The sequence below is a fragment of the Nanorana parkeri genome, unplaced genomic scaffold, assembly GCF_000935625.1.
Source record: "Nanorana parkeri isolate BGI_ZX_2015 unplaced genomic scaffold, ASM93562v1 scaffold351, whole genome shotgun sequence".
In the NCBI taxonomy this organism is placed as follows: domain Eukaryota; kingdom Metazoa; phylum Chordata; class Amphibia; order Anura; family Dicroglossidae; genus Nanorana; species Nanorana parkeri.
Genome location: NW_017306619.1, coordinates 552,301 through 565,405, shown reverse-complemented (window position 1 = coordinate 565,405; position 13,105 = coordinate 552,301). Strand labels below are relative to the sequence as shown.

Sequence of the window (13,105 nt, the reverse complement as noted above, 5' to 3'; positions counted from 1 at the left end):
TGCATTGGTGGTCATTGAAGAAGGACCCCCTTGCATTGGTGGTCATTGAAGAAGGACCCCCTTGCATTGGTGGTCATTGAAGAAGGACCCCCTTGCATTGGTGGTCATTGGAGAAGGACCCCCCTGCATTGGTGGTCATTGAAGAAGGACCCCCTTGCATTGGTGGTCATTGAAGAAGTACCCCTTACATTGGTGGCCATTGAAGAAGGACCCCCTTGCATTGGTGGTCATTGAAGAAGGACCCCCTTACATTGGTGGTCATTGAGGAAGGACCCCCTTAAATTGGTGGTCATTGAAGAAGGACCCCCTTACATTGGTGGTCATTGAGGAAGGGCCCCCTTAATTGTTGGTCATTGAGGAAGGGCCCCCTTGCATTGGTGGTCATTGAGGAAGGGCCCCCTTACATTGGTGGTCATTGAAGAAGGGCACCCTTGCATTGGTGGTCATTGAAGAAGGACCCCCTTGCATTGGTGGTCATTGAAGAAGGACCCCCTTGCATTGGTGGTCATTGAAGAAGGACCCCCTTGCATTGGTGGTCATTGAAGAAGGACCCCCTTGCATTGGTGGTCATTGAAGAAGGACCCCCTTGCATTGGTGGTCATTGAAGAAGGACCCCCTTGCATTGGTGGTCATTGAAGAAGGACCCCCTTGCATTGGTGGTCATTGAAGAAGGACCCCCTTGCATTGGTGGTCATTGGAGAAGGACCCCCCTGCATTGGTGGTCATTGAAGAAGGACCCCCTTGCATTGGTGGTCATTGAAGAAGTTCCCCTTACATTGGTGGCCATTGAAGAAGGACCCCCTTGCATTGGTGGTCATTGAAGAAGGACCCCCTTACATTGGTGGTCATTGAGGAAGGACCCCCTTAAATTGGTGGTCATTGAAGAAGGACCCCCTTACATTGGTGGTCATTGAGGAAGGGCCCCCTTAATTGTTGGTCATTGAGGAAGGGCCCCCTTGCATTGGTGGTCATTGAGGAAGGGCCCCCTTACATTGGTGGTCATTGAAGAAGGGCACCCTTACATTGGTGGTCATTGAAGAAGGACCCCCCTTGCATTGGTGGTCATTGAAGAAGGACCCCCCTTGCATTGGTGGTCATTGAAGAAGGACCCCCCTTGCATTGTGTAAAAACATAACTGATGATACTTAGGCAAGATGGATGGTGAGAGACAAGAGGTGAAACCTAATATATCTCTCTGCTGAGTACCAAGACAATTCACCACCACCCGAGAAATCAGTCTGCCACTGCTGAGGAACCCCCTGGAACCTCCAACAGAACCATGACCTTTGCACTGGAGAGAGACCTTTGCACTGTGTTACAATGTATATACCTTGGGTGCATTGCTGTGGATTCTCAATGTCTGAACCGTGTATTTCATTTTTCCAGCTCCAGAGCTGCTGGAGGGTCAGGGAGCCATTCCACCCACCGATATCTGGGCTGTCGGGGTTACAGCGTTCGTCATGTGAGTATTGTGATACAACGGGGATACAAGCACACAGGCCGCCTATTAATAGAATTGCTTTTCATTTCATTACTCGTCACTGATAAATTGTAGACATTTTGTTGTACTGGCTTCAGTAGGGGCCGTCATAACTGCCCCAGTTATCAGTCTGCTGCAGGCAGGAGGAAGCATTTCCGCAGTCTCCTCCCCCCAGTGATCAGTCTGCTGCAGGCATTAGGAAGCATTTCCTCGGACTCCCCCCCCCCCGCCGCCCCAGACGCGCTGGCGTCCATCGCAGTGATCAGTCTGCTGCAGGCATTAGGAAGCATTTCCTCAGTCTCTCCTTCCCCAGTGATCAGTCTGCTGCAGGAATTAGGAAGCATTTCCTCAGTCTCTCCTGCCCCCAGTGATCAGTCTGGAGTAACTTTGTTGCAAGTCACAAGGTGAGAGGTTGCAGCAGTGGCTGATCTGTGCCAGACATTTGTGATCACAGTCGAGAACTGCACTGACACCGGGATTTACATGACTATGTCATCTCTAAGCCAACATCTCAGTCCAGGAAGTAGATGGGAAGCCAGGATGAGGCCTGAACAAAGATGGCTCCGTCCTTCTGTAGAGAAAAGCCATTGTCAGGGGGGAAGTCCTGTGACAGGTATCTGATGACAGGTCCACTTTAGGCAGAGAATTGCAGCATTATTGTCCTAGGAAATTTGCAGCTCTTGTTTTTTATCTGTTCTCTTCCCGCCTTCCAGGTTGAGCGCGGACTATCCGTTCAGTCCTGACTGCGGGCCGGAGCTGGAGAAAGAAATCAAGAAAGGATTGATCAAGTTCAGCCATTGCTACGCCGGTTTGTCCGGAGGGGCCGTACGCTTCTTGCAGAGCGCGCTGTGGTCCAATCCCTGGTATGAGGCTCCAGCACCCACCTCTGTCCCGGCCTGTGCTCGTCCTCCTAAACTAAACCTGGAGAGAAAGATGAAGCCTGCCATTGCTGACCTCTCCTAAAAATGGTGCTTTCCTGGCTGTCATGCGAATCCTCTGCTTCAGCAGCCTGACTTACTGATGCCGAAGAATTATGCAAATACGAAGTGCTGACTTCTCTGATTTGCTGTTCTGGGGCAGAGACTCCATAAATATTGAAGCCAGAGGATCAGCATGACAGCTCGGTATCAGGCATTTTCAGAAGGTTGTGAGAAGGTTGTCAGAAGGTTGTGATGTTGAGTTAGAGGCAAAGTTTACCTTAGCCATGTTTCCTTTTACACCCATTTTTAGGGTGTAAGAGCAAACATGGTCATGTACCCCAGTCCCACACCCCCGAAACGCACCCCCCCACCACCCCCACACACACACAGTACCTACTAAGTGTCCCAGGTCTCCTACTGAGCTCCACAGGTCTTCTGAGTGCCCCAGGTCTTCTACTAAGTTCTCTGGGTTATCTACTGAGTGCCCCATATCTTCTACTGAGCACCCCAGGCCTTCTACTGAATGCCCCGGGCATTCTACCTAGGGCCCCTTCTGAGTGCTCCATAACTTCTAATGAGTACCTCATATCTTCTACTGAGTGCCCAATATCTTCTACTAAGCGTCTTGCGTCTCCTACTGAGCTCCATAGGTCTTCTGAGTGCCCAAGGTCTTCTACTGAGGGCCCCAGGTCTTCTACTAAGTTCCCTGAGTCACCTACTGGGTGCCCCATAACTTCTAATAAGTACCTCATATCTTCTACTAAATGCCCCGTGTGTCCTACTGAGCTCCACAGGTTTTCTGAGTGGCCCAGGTCTTCTACTAAGTTATCTGGGTCATCTTCTGAGTGCCCCATAACTTCTAAAAAGTGCCTCATATCTTCAACTGAGCTCCCCACGTCTTCTAAGTTTTCTGGGTCTTCTACTGACCTCCACAGGTCTTCTACTGAGTGCACCATAACTTCTGAGTACCTCGTATCTTCTACTAAGCGTCCCGGGTCTCTCACCGAGCTCCACATGTCTTCTACTGAGTGCCTCAGGCATCCTTTGCCTTCATCCCAAGTATGATCCTTTAGGTTTAAAGTCATCAATTTTTACCGTTACTTGGAATTGCATTGTCCCCTCACAATTTTTTAGCAGGCTGCCCAAAATAAGCCAAAAACCTTTGCCGCCTCTGCAGTTCTCATCTTCAGATAACTATTGGGCTTTCTTGGAATTTGTGTATCAACCAGGGGCGTAACTAGAAATCACAGGGCCCCATAGCAAAAAATGTTTATGGGGCCCGGTGACTTCTAGTTACACCCCTGGCTGAGCCCACCTGAGATCCCACACAGCCTTCCTGAGAGTGACCCTGCAGAGCTCACCATAGACTCTCTACGGTGGGCTCTGCAGGGTCTCAGGTGGGCTGGTCACACTACTTACCTGTCTGCCTCCTTTTCCTCCACGGTCGCTGATGGGCCCCACCTCCTCCGTCACCGGGTCCGCCTCCTCCTCCGTCACCGGGCCCCGCCTTCTCCTCCGCTGCTGACCCCGGGCCCCGCCTCCTCCTCTGGGTCCAGCCTCCTCCACCGCCGCTGCTGGCTCTCACTGACTCAGCAGCGGCTGTGGAGGGGAATGTGCTGCCGTACAGATCACTGTCAGTGATCTGAACAGCGGCGCGTTCCTCTTCACAGCCGCCAGTGACAGCCAGCAGCATGAGATGCCATAGCGACCCAGGCGGCCCGCACGGCATCAGGGATGTCCTGGCTGGGCCCCCCCTGTGCCCCGGGCCCCATAGCGGTCGTCTGGGTCGCTATGGCGATTGTTACGCCACTGGTATCAACGTATTTAACTTTTTTTTTATTCATTGTATAATAGTAATTATTTTGTTGTTATTATTAATATATATTTTTTTAATCTTCAGGGGGCGCCCCTCTGCGTCAGACTGCCTGAAAATGCCGTGGCTTCAGGAGGCCGGGCTGGCCACGTTGCAGCAGCTGCCGGTCTACTTCCCCAGCGCGAAATTGAGGAGCTTCCTGCGCCAGAGAGCAGCCAAGACAAAAGCAGCGGGGTCATCCCGATCCTGACAAAGCCGACACCGTCAAACAGTCACTGTGTAGGCGATCAGCCATATTTCTTCTTGAAGCCACCCCGCGTCCTCCTCACCAGTTGTAAAGTTTGCCCCCGATAAAGTGCACCTGTCATTTACATCAAGGACGAAAGACAATTTTTGGCTTCCTGCAATATCTAGATGTCATCTCTGGGCTCAGGACCCCTTTGGGCAGGTGACAGGTCCACTTTACCGGCAGCTCCCTCGTCCTCCCCGGCGTTCTAGGCTTGCCACTCAGGTATTTTTAGCAGTTTTTGTGTTCGTTCGGCGTCTTCGTGTCGTGAGGCATTTTGCAGATCAGCTGACTGGCAGACTCGTTATAGAAAGCGGCAGCATCCCGATAGGATTTGATAATGTGAGTTCCGCGTGGCTTGTGAAGAGGGAGCAGTTGTGAATGGGGGCTAAGCAGCACAGGCTGTTGAATTCTCTGGCCACCTCATTAAAGTTGAACTCCAGACATAAAAACTCATCTTCCTCACTGGCCACAAAGGATATAATTCCAAGCTGTGCGCACCAAATACCTCCGCAGACCCAGATATTACCTTCTTAAGTAGCAGTGACATCATCACTGTGCTGTACATAGCCTGTGCAGAGAGCAGAGTTGTGGGAGGGGCCCAGCAGAAAACTATGGGGCGGAGACTAGACCAGTCACCCTGAACATGGAGATAGAGCAGCAGTGAGCAGTCTTTATTACAGGAGGGGGCGGAGACAAGGCCAGCCACACTGCACAAGGAGAGAGAGCAGCAGTAAGTGGTCTTTATCACAGGAGGGGGCGGATACAAGACCAGTCACCCTGCACAAGGAGAGAGCAGCAGTGAGTGGTCTTTATTACAGGAGGGGGCGGAGACAAGACCAGTCACCCTGCACAAGGAGAGAGCAGCAGTGAGTGGTCTTTATTACAGGAGGGGGCGGAGACAAGACCAGTCACCCTGCACAAGGAGAGAGCAGCAGTGAGTGGTCTTTATTACAGGAGGGGGCGGAGACAAGACCAGTCACCTTGCACAAGGAGAGAGAGCAGCAGTGAGCGGTCTTTATCCCAGGGGTTCAGAATAAAAACACCTCCTCATACCTGTACTGACCTCACACCATTTCCTGTCCCCACCGTGTGGAGTTGAACTTATGATACCGGCAATATTTAACTATTTAAGATTTACAGAAATAAGTTATTTGTATTGGGCGTTACATGTAGAACACTAACCTCAATGACAGCGTCATGTTTTCCTGTGTGCAACGTAACAAAATAACCTTTGTAGACACAATACATATATTAAGTGTTACATTGAAATCCTTCACTCGTGTCGGAGGTCGGGCTCATCGTCCCCCCCAACGTTCCAACTCCTTCTGATGTCGTTGACCGTAACTCATTGAACACAGACGTGCCGTTCAATCTTAGTCGCAGGGTAAATCACACACACTCACACGCAGCACGCTCTTGGTTATACTTAGTATTAAGGGAACAGATTTGTAATTCCAGTGAGATTGTATAATTTGCATGTATTTATACGGACTTTTTTTGTCGTATGATTTTGTTTGATTTTTGCAATAAAAAACATAAAAAAACGTTCACAAATGACTTTCTTTTGGGGGTTTGGATTCTGACGCATTGGGAGGGCACACGGGTAGCGAAGCAAAACGCAGGCGCAGAGAACAACGTGGATTAAGTTAATGAAACATAATATTTAAAGGAGAACTATGAGGTGAGTGATTTTCCCTCATCCTCATAGTTCGAGCCGACCTGTGACAATGATCAGTAGATCGGGAGATGAGCGAACACATACCGCCGCTTGCTCACTTCTCAAACATCTCCCTGCAGAGAGCCGTGACTGTCACCCACTTCTCCGTGCACGGATCCCCCCCCCCCACTGTTCAGATCCTCCAGCGCTGACTGGCGGAACGGATGGGGGAGGGGGCGGGTACAGCTGGCTCTGCCTCTAGATAGGCAGAGCCAGCTGTCAGTCACGCAGCTTGGCGGATCTCGACAGCAATGTCGGGATCCGTCCCGGCTGTGGCGGTCTCGGTATATAATGAGCTGTAGCTCGCGATATACTGAGCTTTGGGTGACAGGAGGACGCTAGTTTGTGTCCTCCCGTGACCCTTAGAAGAACTATGGGGGAAAGCCCTAAATGTAAAAAGTATCTATTCTACTGGGGATGGGCAACCTCGGCACTCCAGCCCATACCTAGTACAACTACAAGTCCCCAGGGCCGGATTTCCCACAAGGCCAACCAAGGCCCGGCCTCGGGGCAGCAGGGAGTAGAGGGGTGGCAGGGGGGTGGAATTCCTATCTCCCGATGCCCGGGACATGCCGTTTCAGGTGCCGGGCGGGTAGTTGTTTTCTACATTTAGCCCTGCTTTGGGCAAGCAGAGCTAAATGTACAACGGGGAAGCCTCAGCTTGGTTTGTACAAGCGATGTCGCCAAGATCACTTTTATGCAGCCTGCAGGTCTGCCAATCTCCATGGGGTGGGGGGCCTTGGGGCAGCAGAGAGACTAAATCCGGCTCTGCAAGTCCCATGGGGCATTGCAAGACTGTCAGCTACAGACTTGATTCTCAGAGGCATGATAGGATTTGTGGTTTCATCACAGCGGCAGTGCCAAGGTTGTTTACCCTCCGGAGTGCACAGGCTCAATCAGCTCTACGATCATGGTCGGGACGAGTGTAGCTTTATAGGTCCACAGGAAAGTCCTTCCTCTAGCCGCCATTGGAGAGGAGCCCACCTATTGGATGGAGAACTCAACGTCACAACTAGGAAAGAAGCAAAAGTAAACCAGCTCCTTTCTCAGTTGGGACATCCAATAGGGGGTTCCTTTCTAAAGCCGGACTTTCCCAGGGACCATCTAGACCTGCCCTGGCCACGATCAGTTTTTATTCGGCCTTCGTGGGGTTTTTAATGTCCTCTAATATTTAAATTTGATTTCTTCTATTTGGTTCACCTTCGTTTTGCTGCACTGGGCACAGTGTTGAGTACCGGTGAAGGGCTGCAAGTTGTGGAACAATGATCTACCATTGTCGGTTGGACCATAACAGTGCGTGGTAGTGATCTGGAGAGTTAAGTGGCAAGTGATTTCCACTATTTTTGTCAAATTGCAAGCTCTGCTTTGTTGCCCGACAGCAGCTCCGGGCAGAAACCACGCCCAGCCTTGCTGTGTTGATTGACAGTAGCTCCGGGCAAAAACCACACCCCCTCCCAGTCCTTGCCACCTTGACTGACAGCAGCTCCTGGCAGAAGTCACACCCACCCTTGCACAGTCCTGCTCTGTTGATTGACAGCAACTCTGGATAGAAACCACACCCCTGCCCAGCCTTGCTGTGTTGATTGACAGTAGCTCCAGGCAGTAACCACACCCCCTTCCAGTCCTTGCCACCTTGACTGACAGAAGTTACACCCACCCTTGCCCAGTCCCGCTGTGTTGATTGACAGTGACTCCAGGCAAAACCACACACCCATCCGGCTCTGCCAAATCGACTGACCGCAGTTCTCGGCAGAAACCACACCCCCAGCCCTGCCACCATGACTGAGAGCAGCTCTTGGCAGAAACTGCACTTCCTCCCAGCCCTGCTGTGCTGACTGGCAGCACCTACGGCCAGAAACCACACGCCCACCTAGCCCTGCTGTGCTGATTGACTGCAGCCCCTGGCAGAAACCACACCCCCTGTCCAGCCCTGCAGATTGGCGGCAGCTGCTGGAAACCCCACCCCTGCTGTGTTGACAGGAGCTCTTGTCAGAAAAACCACACCCCCGCCCAGCCCTGCTGTGTTGATTGGCAGCACTGCCAGAGACCACACCCCTGCTGTGTTAATTGACAGCAGTTTCTAAAAGAAACCACACCCCCGCCCAGCCCTGCTGTGTTAATTGACAGCAACTACAGTGAGAAATCACGCTCTCTAATGCTAGATGGTACTTAACGCAGTGATGAGAGCGAATTTTGCTGGTGGGAGGTGGCAGGTCCCCCTTCTCCCCCTCAGATGCAAAGGAGCTGCTGTGGTCACGTGACCGCAAAAGGAACAATCGGGTAAGAGAGGTGATTTTGCACAGCTTCCAATGTGGACAGTGCAGTCAGTCCATTGAGATTAAATTCACATAAAGTCTTATTTTGTAACAAATCCGTTTATCTGCAGAAAATGATAAATAAGATCAATGTTTAGACTCCATTCTAACAGGACACCTTTCACCCTGCCGGGCAGAACATTGATCGGAACCTGTAATATTTTATATTTAAAAAAAGAAATGCCCTGCCGGGTTTGAGGCTGACCTTTGTGATGTTACAGGGAGAGCGGGCCCTGGAAACACTTTTGGTATCTCCCATTTCCTTAGGAAATAAAAAAATCGAGCTGCCACCAGAATGACCGAGCTTTGGAAGACAGATAATAGAATACAACAATACGGGAAGACAGAACGGAGACGCCGACAGACACCGGAGCGTTGTTCAGAGCTGGGACGGGAATGGCGCCTACAGGGAGGAAGGAGAAGTCACGCTGAGCCTCGTGTAGGAATGGCAGTGCATGGATGGGGGTTAGGAATGGCTGCGGAAAGTGGGAGGGGGATGTTGGCGGCGTGCGCCGGTCAGGAGGTCTTCGACTTTTGAGCCAATTTGATTTCCTGCAAGAAAACAGAATGTTAACATTTTATACGACTATCTCCATATACTCAGAGCTTCAAAGACATCTAAACCCAAGAACAAAATTGTAATATATTGCAGGCCGTCAGTCCTGAGAAGGTGGTGGCTGCATTAGTTTTCTTTTTTTTTTTGTTAGACATTTTCAGCGCTGTCACGGCAGAGAGCCGTGACAGGATCGAGAGGTGAGCGAACGCCGATATGTGTTCTCTCACCTCCCTATCTGCTGAGCTGACCTGTGACAGTCTCATTGTCACAGATCGGCTAGAACTATGAGGTGAGTGGAAATCACCTCCCCCTCATAGTTCTCCTTTAAGCATTTTATATCAATATCAAGCTAGCCACCATTTTTTCCCAGGTGCTCCTAACTCTATACCCCAGATTATTGGTCATCCATGAAAAGTTTCACATCTATAAACCTGTTTGTTCGAGCTATGTGGACCTGCACTCGAAAAATGAAGACTTGCTATCTTATGGGGAACGTCTATTTGGTGATGTCAGCACTGTACGGCCCATAGTTCTCCTTGCTGGAGAGGAAGCTGTACCTGAGGAGCTATAAAGACACAGGAACCTAAAAAATAGCAGCGCACTTCCTGTGCCTAGGCACGTCTTGTCTCGAGTCTGATAGGTCCTCAGGTGCAGCTGCCTCTCCAGCAAAGAGAACAGCGGGGAGGGGGGAATCCAGCCCCTCCCCTGTCACGGCAGAGAGCCGTGACAGGATCGAGAGGTGAGCGAACGCCGGTATGTGTTCGCTCACCTCTCGATCTACTGAGCCGATCTGTGACAGTCTCATTGTCACAGGTCGGCTAGAACTATGAGGTGAGTGAAAAGCATTCACCTCATAGTTCTCCTTTAAGTAATCAGAAACCAAGACTGATCCCAAACTGGAACCCAGCAGTACCATACTAGAACACAGCCCACTGCCTGAGCAATACCATCCCCCATACAGTGGTGAACATGTGGGTACCCCACTCATGGCAGGAATCTGTAAGCCAATCAAGCTCTACTGCATGGCACATGGACGTTAATCTGACTGGTTTCCAGCACGTGTGAGAATGTCAAGCTCAGAAGAAAAAGGATTACAAAATATTCTGGACAGGTGGAGCAGTCCAACATTGGAAACCAGGAGCAGCTTATTCTTACAACACTCGCAGGACTTGCAGACTCACCTCTTTGAGGGCATCTATGAGTTGTCCGTAAGCTTCTTCTAAATCATCGTTTAAAATGATGGAATCAAACAGACCGGGCTCCTTACCTGCAGACACAGACAGACATTAATGTATCGCAGTGCATGCTGGACTAGGAAACCAGGACCTATAATGTTCTGCAATGGTGGAGATTCTCACCATGTTCATTGTAATGTGATTGGCTAGAGATAGAGAGCCAACCAGTCTGGATAAAACACTTCTGGGAATAGCCAGTTATAAAAAAAGAGGGCGAGTTACCCCAAACATTTGCGGACACCTGAACATCACACCTATATCAGCTTCCTGGACATCCTATTCCAAAACTATGGGTATTCATTTGGAGATGCCAACCACCACCCCCCCCTTGCAGCTAAAACATCCTCCACTCTTCTGGGAAGGCTTTTGACAAGATTTTGGAGGGTGTCTGAGGGAATCTGTGACTATTTGTGAGGTCAGGTACTGATGTTGGATGAGAAGACGTGGCCCACAATCATCAAAAGGTGATCAGTAGGGTTGAGGTCGGGGCTCTGTGTAGGACACTCGAGTTCCTCCACACCAGACTGGTCACACCATGTGTTTATGGCGCTGGTTTGGTACTCGGGCTCAGTCATGCTGGAACTGAAAAGGGCCTTCACCAAACTGTTACCACAAGATCTAAAATGTCTTTGTAGATTGTAAGATTAACCAAACTCTTCACTGGAAACACCTGAACGCAATTACACGGAGGGGAGTCCACCTACATCTGGGTGGCTGGTTGGCAGGATCACGATTAGAAGTGGTCTGTTGCTGCATGGGTTAGGACTAGGGATGCACCGATACCGATACTTCCACTAGCATGGAGCCAGCTTCCCGGCTGTTTGGCTGGCTCGATGCTGATTGGCCAGGAAGCCAGCTTCCCAGCAAATTAGCATGGAGCTGACTTCCCAGGCAATCAAGAAGCCGGGCAGCGTGTCATTACCCGCCACCCGGCTTCTTGATTGCCCGGGAAGCCGGCTCCATGCTGTTTGGCTGGCTCAATCAGCATGGAGCCGGCCAAACAGCATGGAGCCAGTGTTCTATCGAAAGCTCCGACTTGTCGACTTCTCCAACTGGTGACGTCACATCCGGTGACTGCCAGTAGGAGATGTACAGCAGATAGAGCAAGTGCGCATGGGCAGAAAATCCTTGTCCAACGGTCTAACTATTGCCACTGCGCCTGCGCGGCTAATCGGATTCTATAACCTCGTACAAACTTATATTTGTCCTAGGTTATAGAAGCCGATAGCCGCGCAGTGGCAACTGCGGTTGTAGAAAGAATCATGTGGCCGCGCAGGCGCTGCAACATAATATAGCCTCTGACTAGGTTATAGAATCCGATGAGGCAATAGCCACTGCGCCTGCGTGGCTATCGGCTTCTATAACTGAGGACAAATATAACTGTAGTAGGTTATAGAAGTGGATAGCCGCGCAGGCGCTGTGGTAATAGTTGGACAGTTAGACAAGGATTTCCTGCCCATGCGCACGAGCACCATCTGCTGTAGATCTCTTACTGGCAGCCACCGGATGTGACGTCACCAGCTGGAGAGGTCGACAAGTTGGAACTTTCGATAGAACACCGGCTTCCCAGCCAATCAGGAAGCCGGTCGGCGAGTCATTACCCATCGCCCGGCTTCATGTTCCCTCACGGCACTGCCGGTCAGAGGAAATCTCCCTCTGACCGGAAGTTCCGGTGTCAGGTTAAGAATCGGAGCATTTGGGCGTGTAGGAGTACTCGCCCAAATACTCGGCGTCAGTATCGGTGCATTCCTAGTTAGGACTTAATCAGATCTCAACTGACCTGTTTCAGATCCCACAAAGAAAAAAAAACTAATTATGTCTTAAAAATAAATGAAAAACGTGTCCCAGGTGACATTTCGATCCAAATGCTCTCGCAAGCCAATGCAGCGGCACTCAGAATTTTAGGGACCGCAAACCTCCAAAATCTCATTATTCTAATTTGGGTTCTCAGTATGTTAGGAAAGACTACAAAAGCCAAAATGTATATGGTGCGTGTCAGTGGCGTCACAAGGGGGGGTGCGGCCCGCACCCGGGTGACACCATTGGAGGGGTGACACCAAAATGACTGGTCATTTTGATGTCACCCCCCTCTGAAAAGTCGGGCACTTGGTCATGGTCCGAGCGCCCGACAGTATCAGGGGAGAGGAGGGGACCCGGCTGCATACCTTATCCCGCCGGGTGACTGTCCCCTCCTCTCTGCCGGCTTCCATCACCAAGGTGGCCGCCGGCTGGTATCAAGAGGATCGCCACTCGCGGGGTGACACTGGGTAACCGCTCCGGGTGTCACCCAGCCTCGGGACGCCCCTGGTGTGTGTAAAACAAGACATCTCTGAAGAAAGTGGGAAAACAAATGCTCCGGGGCTTCAGGGGTTATTCTGGGATACAAGCGGTTAATCTGGCCGAGGGCCACAATGAAGAGACAACAGATCTGCAATGTACAATACAGCGCCAAGCGTGGGCGACAGAACTCACTGATCTCTATGTCCTCCCTGGCTGCCCGCAACCTCTTCTGTAAACTTTCCTCGGACTCGGTCTTGCGGTCTCGCAGCCTCTTCTCCTGTTAGGCAGATGAAGGAGAGTCTGAGATGAAGACTTAATAGGGCGACATTGACTGGTTAGAGATACCAACGCATTGAGCCAGCAATCGCCAACTACCACCATGTGATCAAGTCCAACCCTGCCTACGATCCACACACACCGACTACCCCACATTCATTGGTTTATATCTCCAACCTTGGCTTCTAAGATCCAAAATACAGGTTCATTGATGGGGTTTACAT

The 13,105-nt window shown here is 50.8% G+C and overlaps 2 protein-coding genes across 2 annotated transcripts in view; one reads left to right on the top strand and one right to left on the bottom strand.

The window, feature by feature from the left end:
- Window positions 1-4,577, top strand: part of LOC108788778 (obscurin-like) — a 12,886-nt gene extending 8,309 nt beyond the window's left edge. Inside the window, exons 5-7 of the mRNA XM_018558635.1 lie at window positions 1,387-1,462; window positions 2,194-2,343; window positions 4,301-4,577. Of these exons, the coding sequence (XP_018414137.1) occupies window positions 1,387-1,462; window positions 2,194-2,343; window positions 4,301-4,463 (389 nt within the window). The 3' untranslated portion in view covers window positions 4,464-4,577. The remainder of the gene's footprint in view (window positions 1-1,386; window positions 1,463-2,193; window positions 2,344-4,300) is intronic.
- Window positions 4,578-8,727: 4,150 nt separating this feature from the next.
- Window positions 8,728-13,105, bottom strand: part of GUK1 (guanylate kinase 1) — a 20,471-nt gene continuing 16,093 nt past the window's right edge. The window contains 3 exon segments of the mRNA XM_018558647.1: window positions 8,728-9,086; window positions 10,272-10,357; window positions 12,798-12,882. Coding sequence (XP_018414149.1) covers window positions 9,051-9,086; window positions 10,272-10,357; window positions 12,798-12,882 — 207 coding nt within the window. The 3' untranslated portion in view covers window positions 8,728-9,050.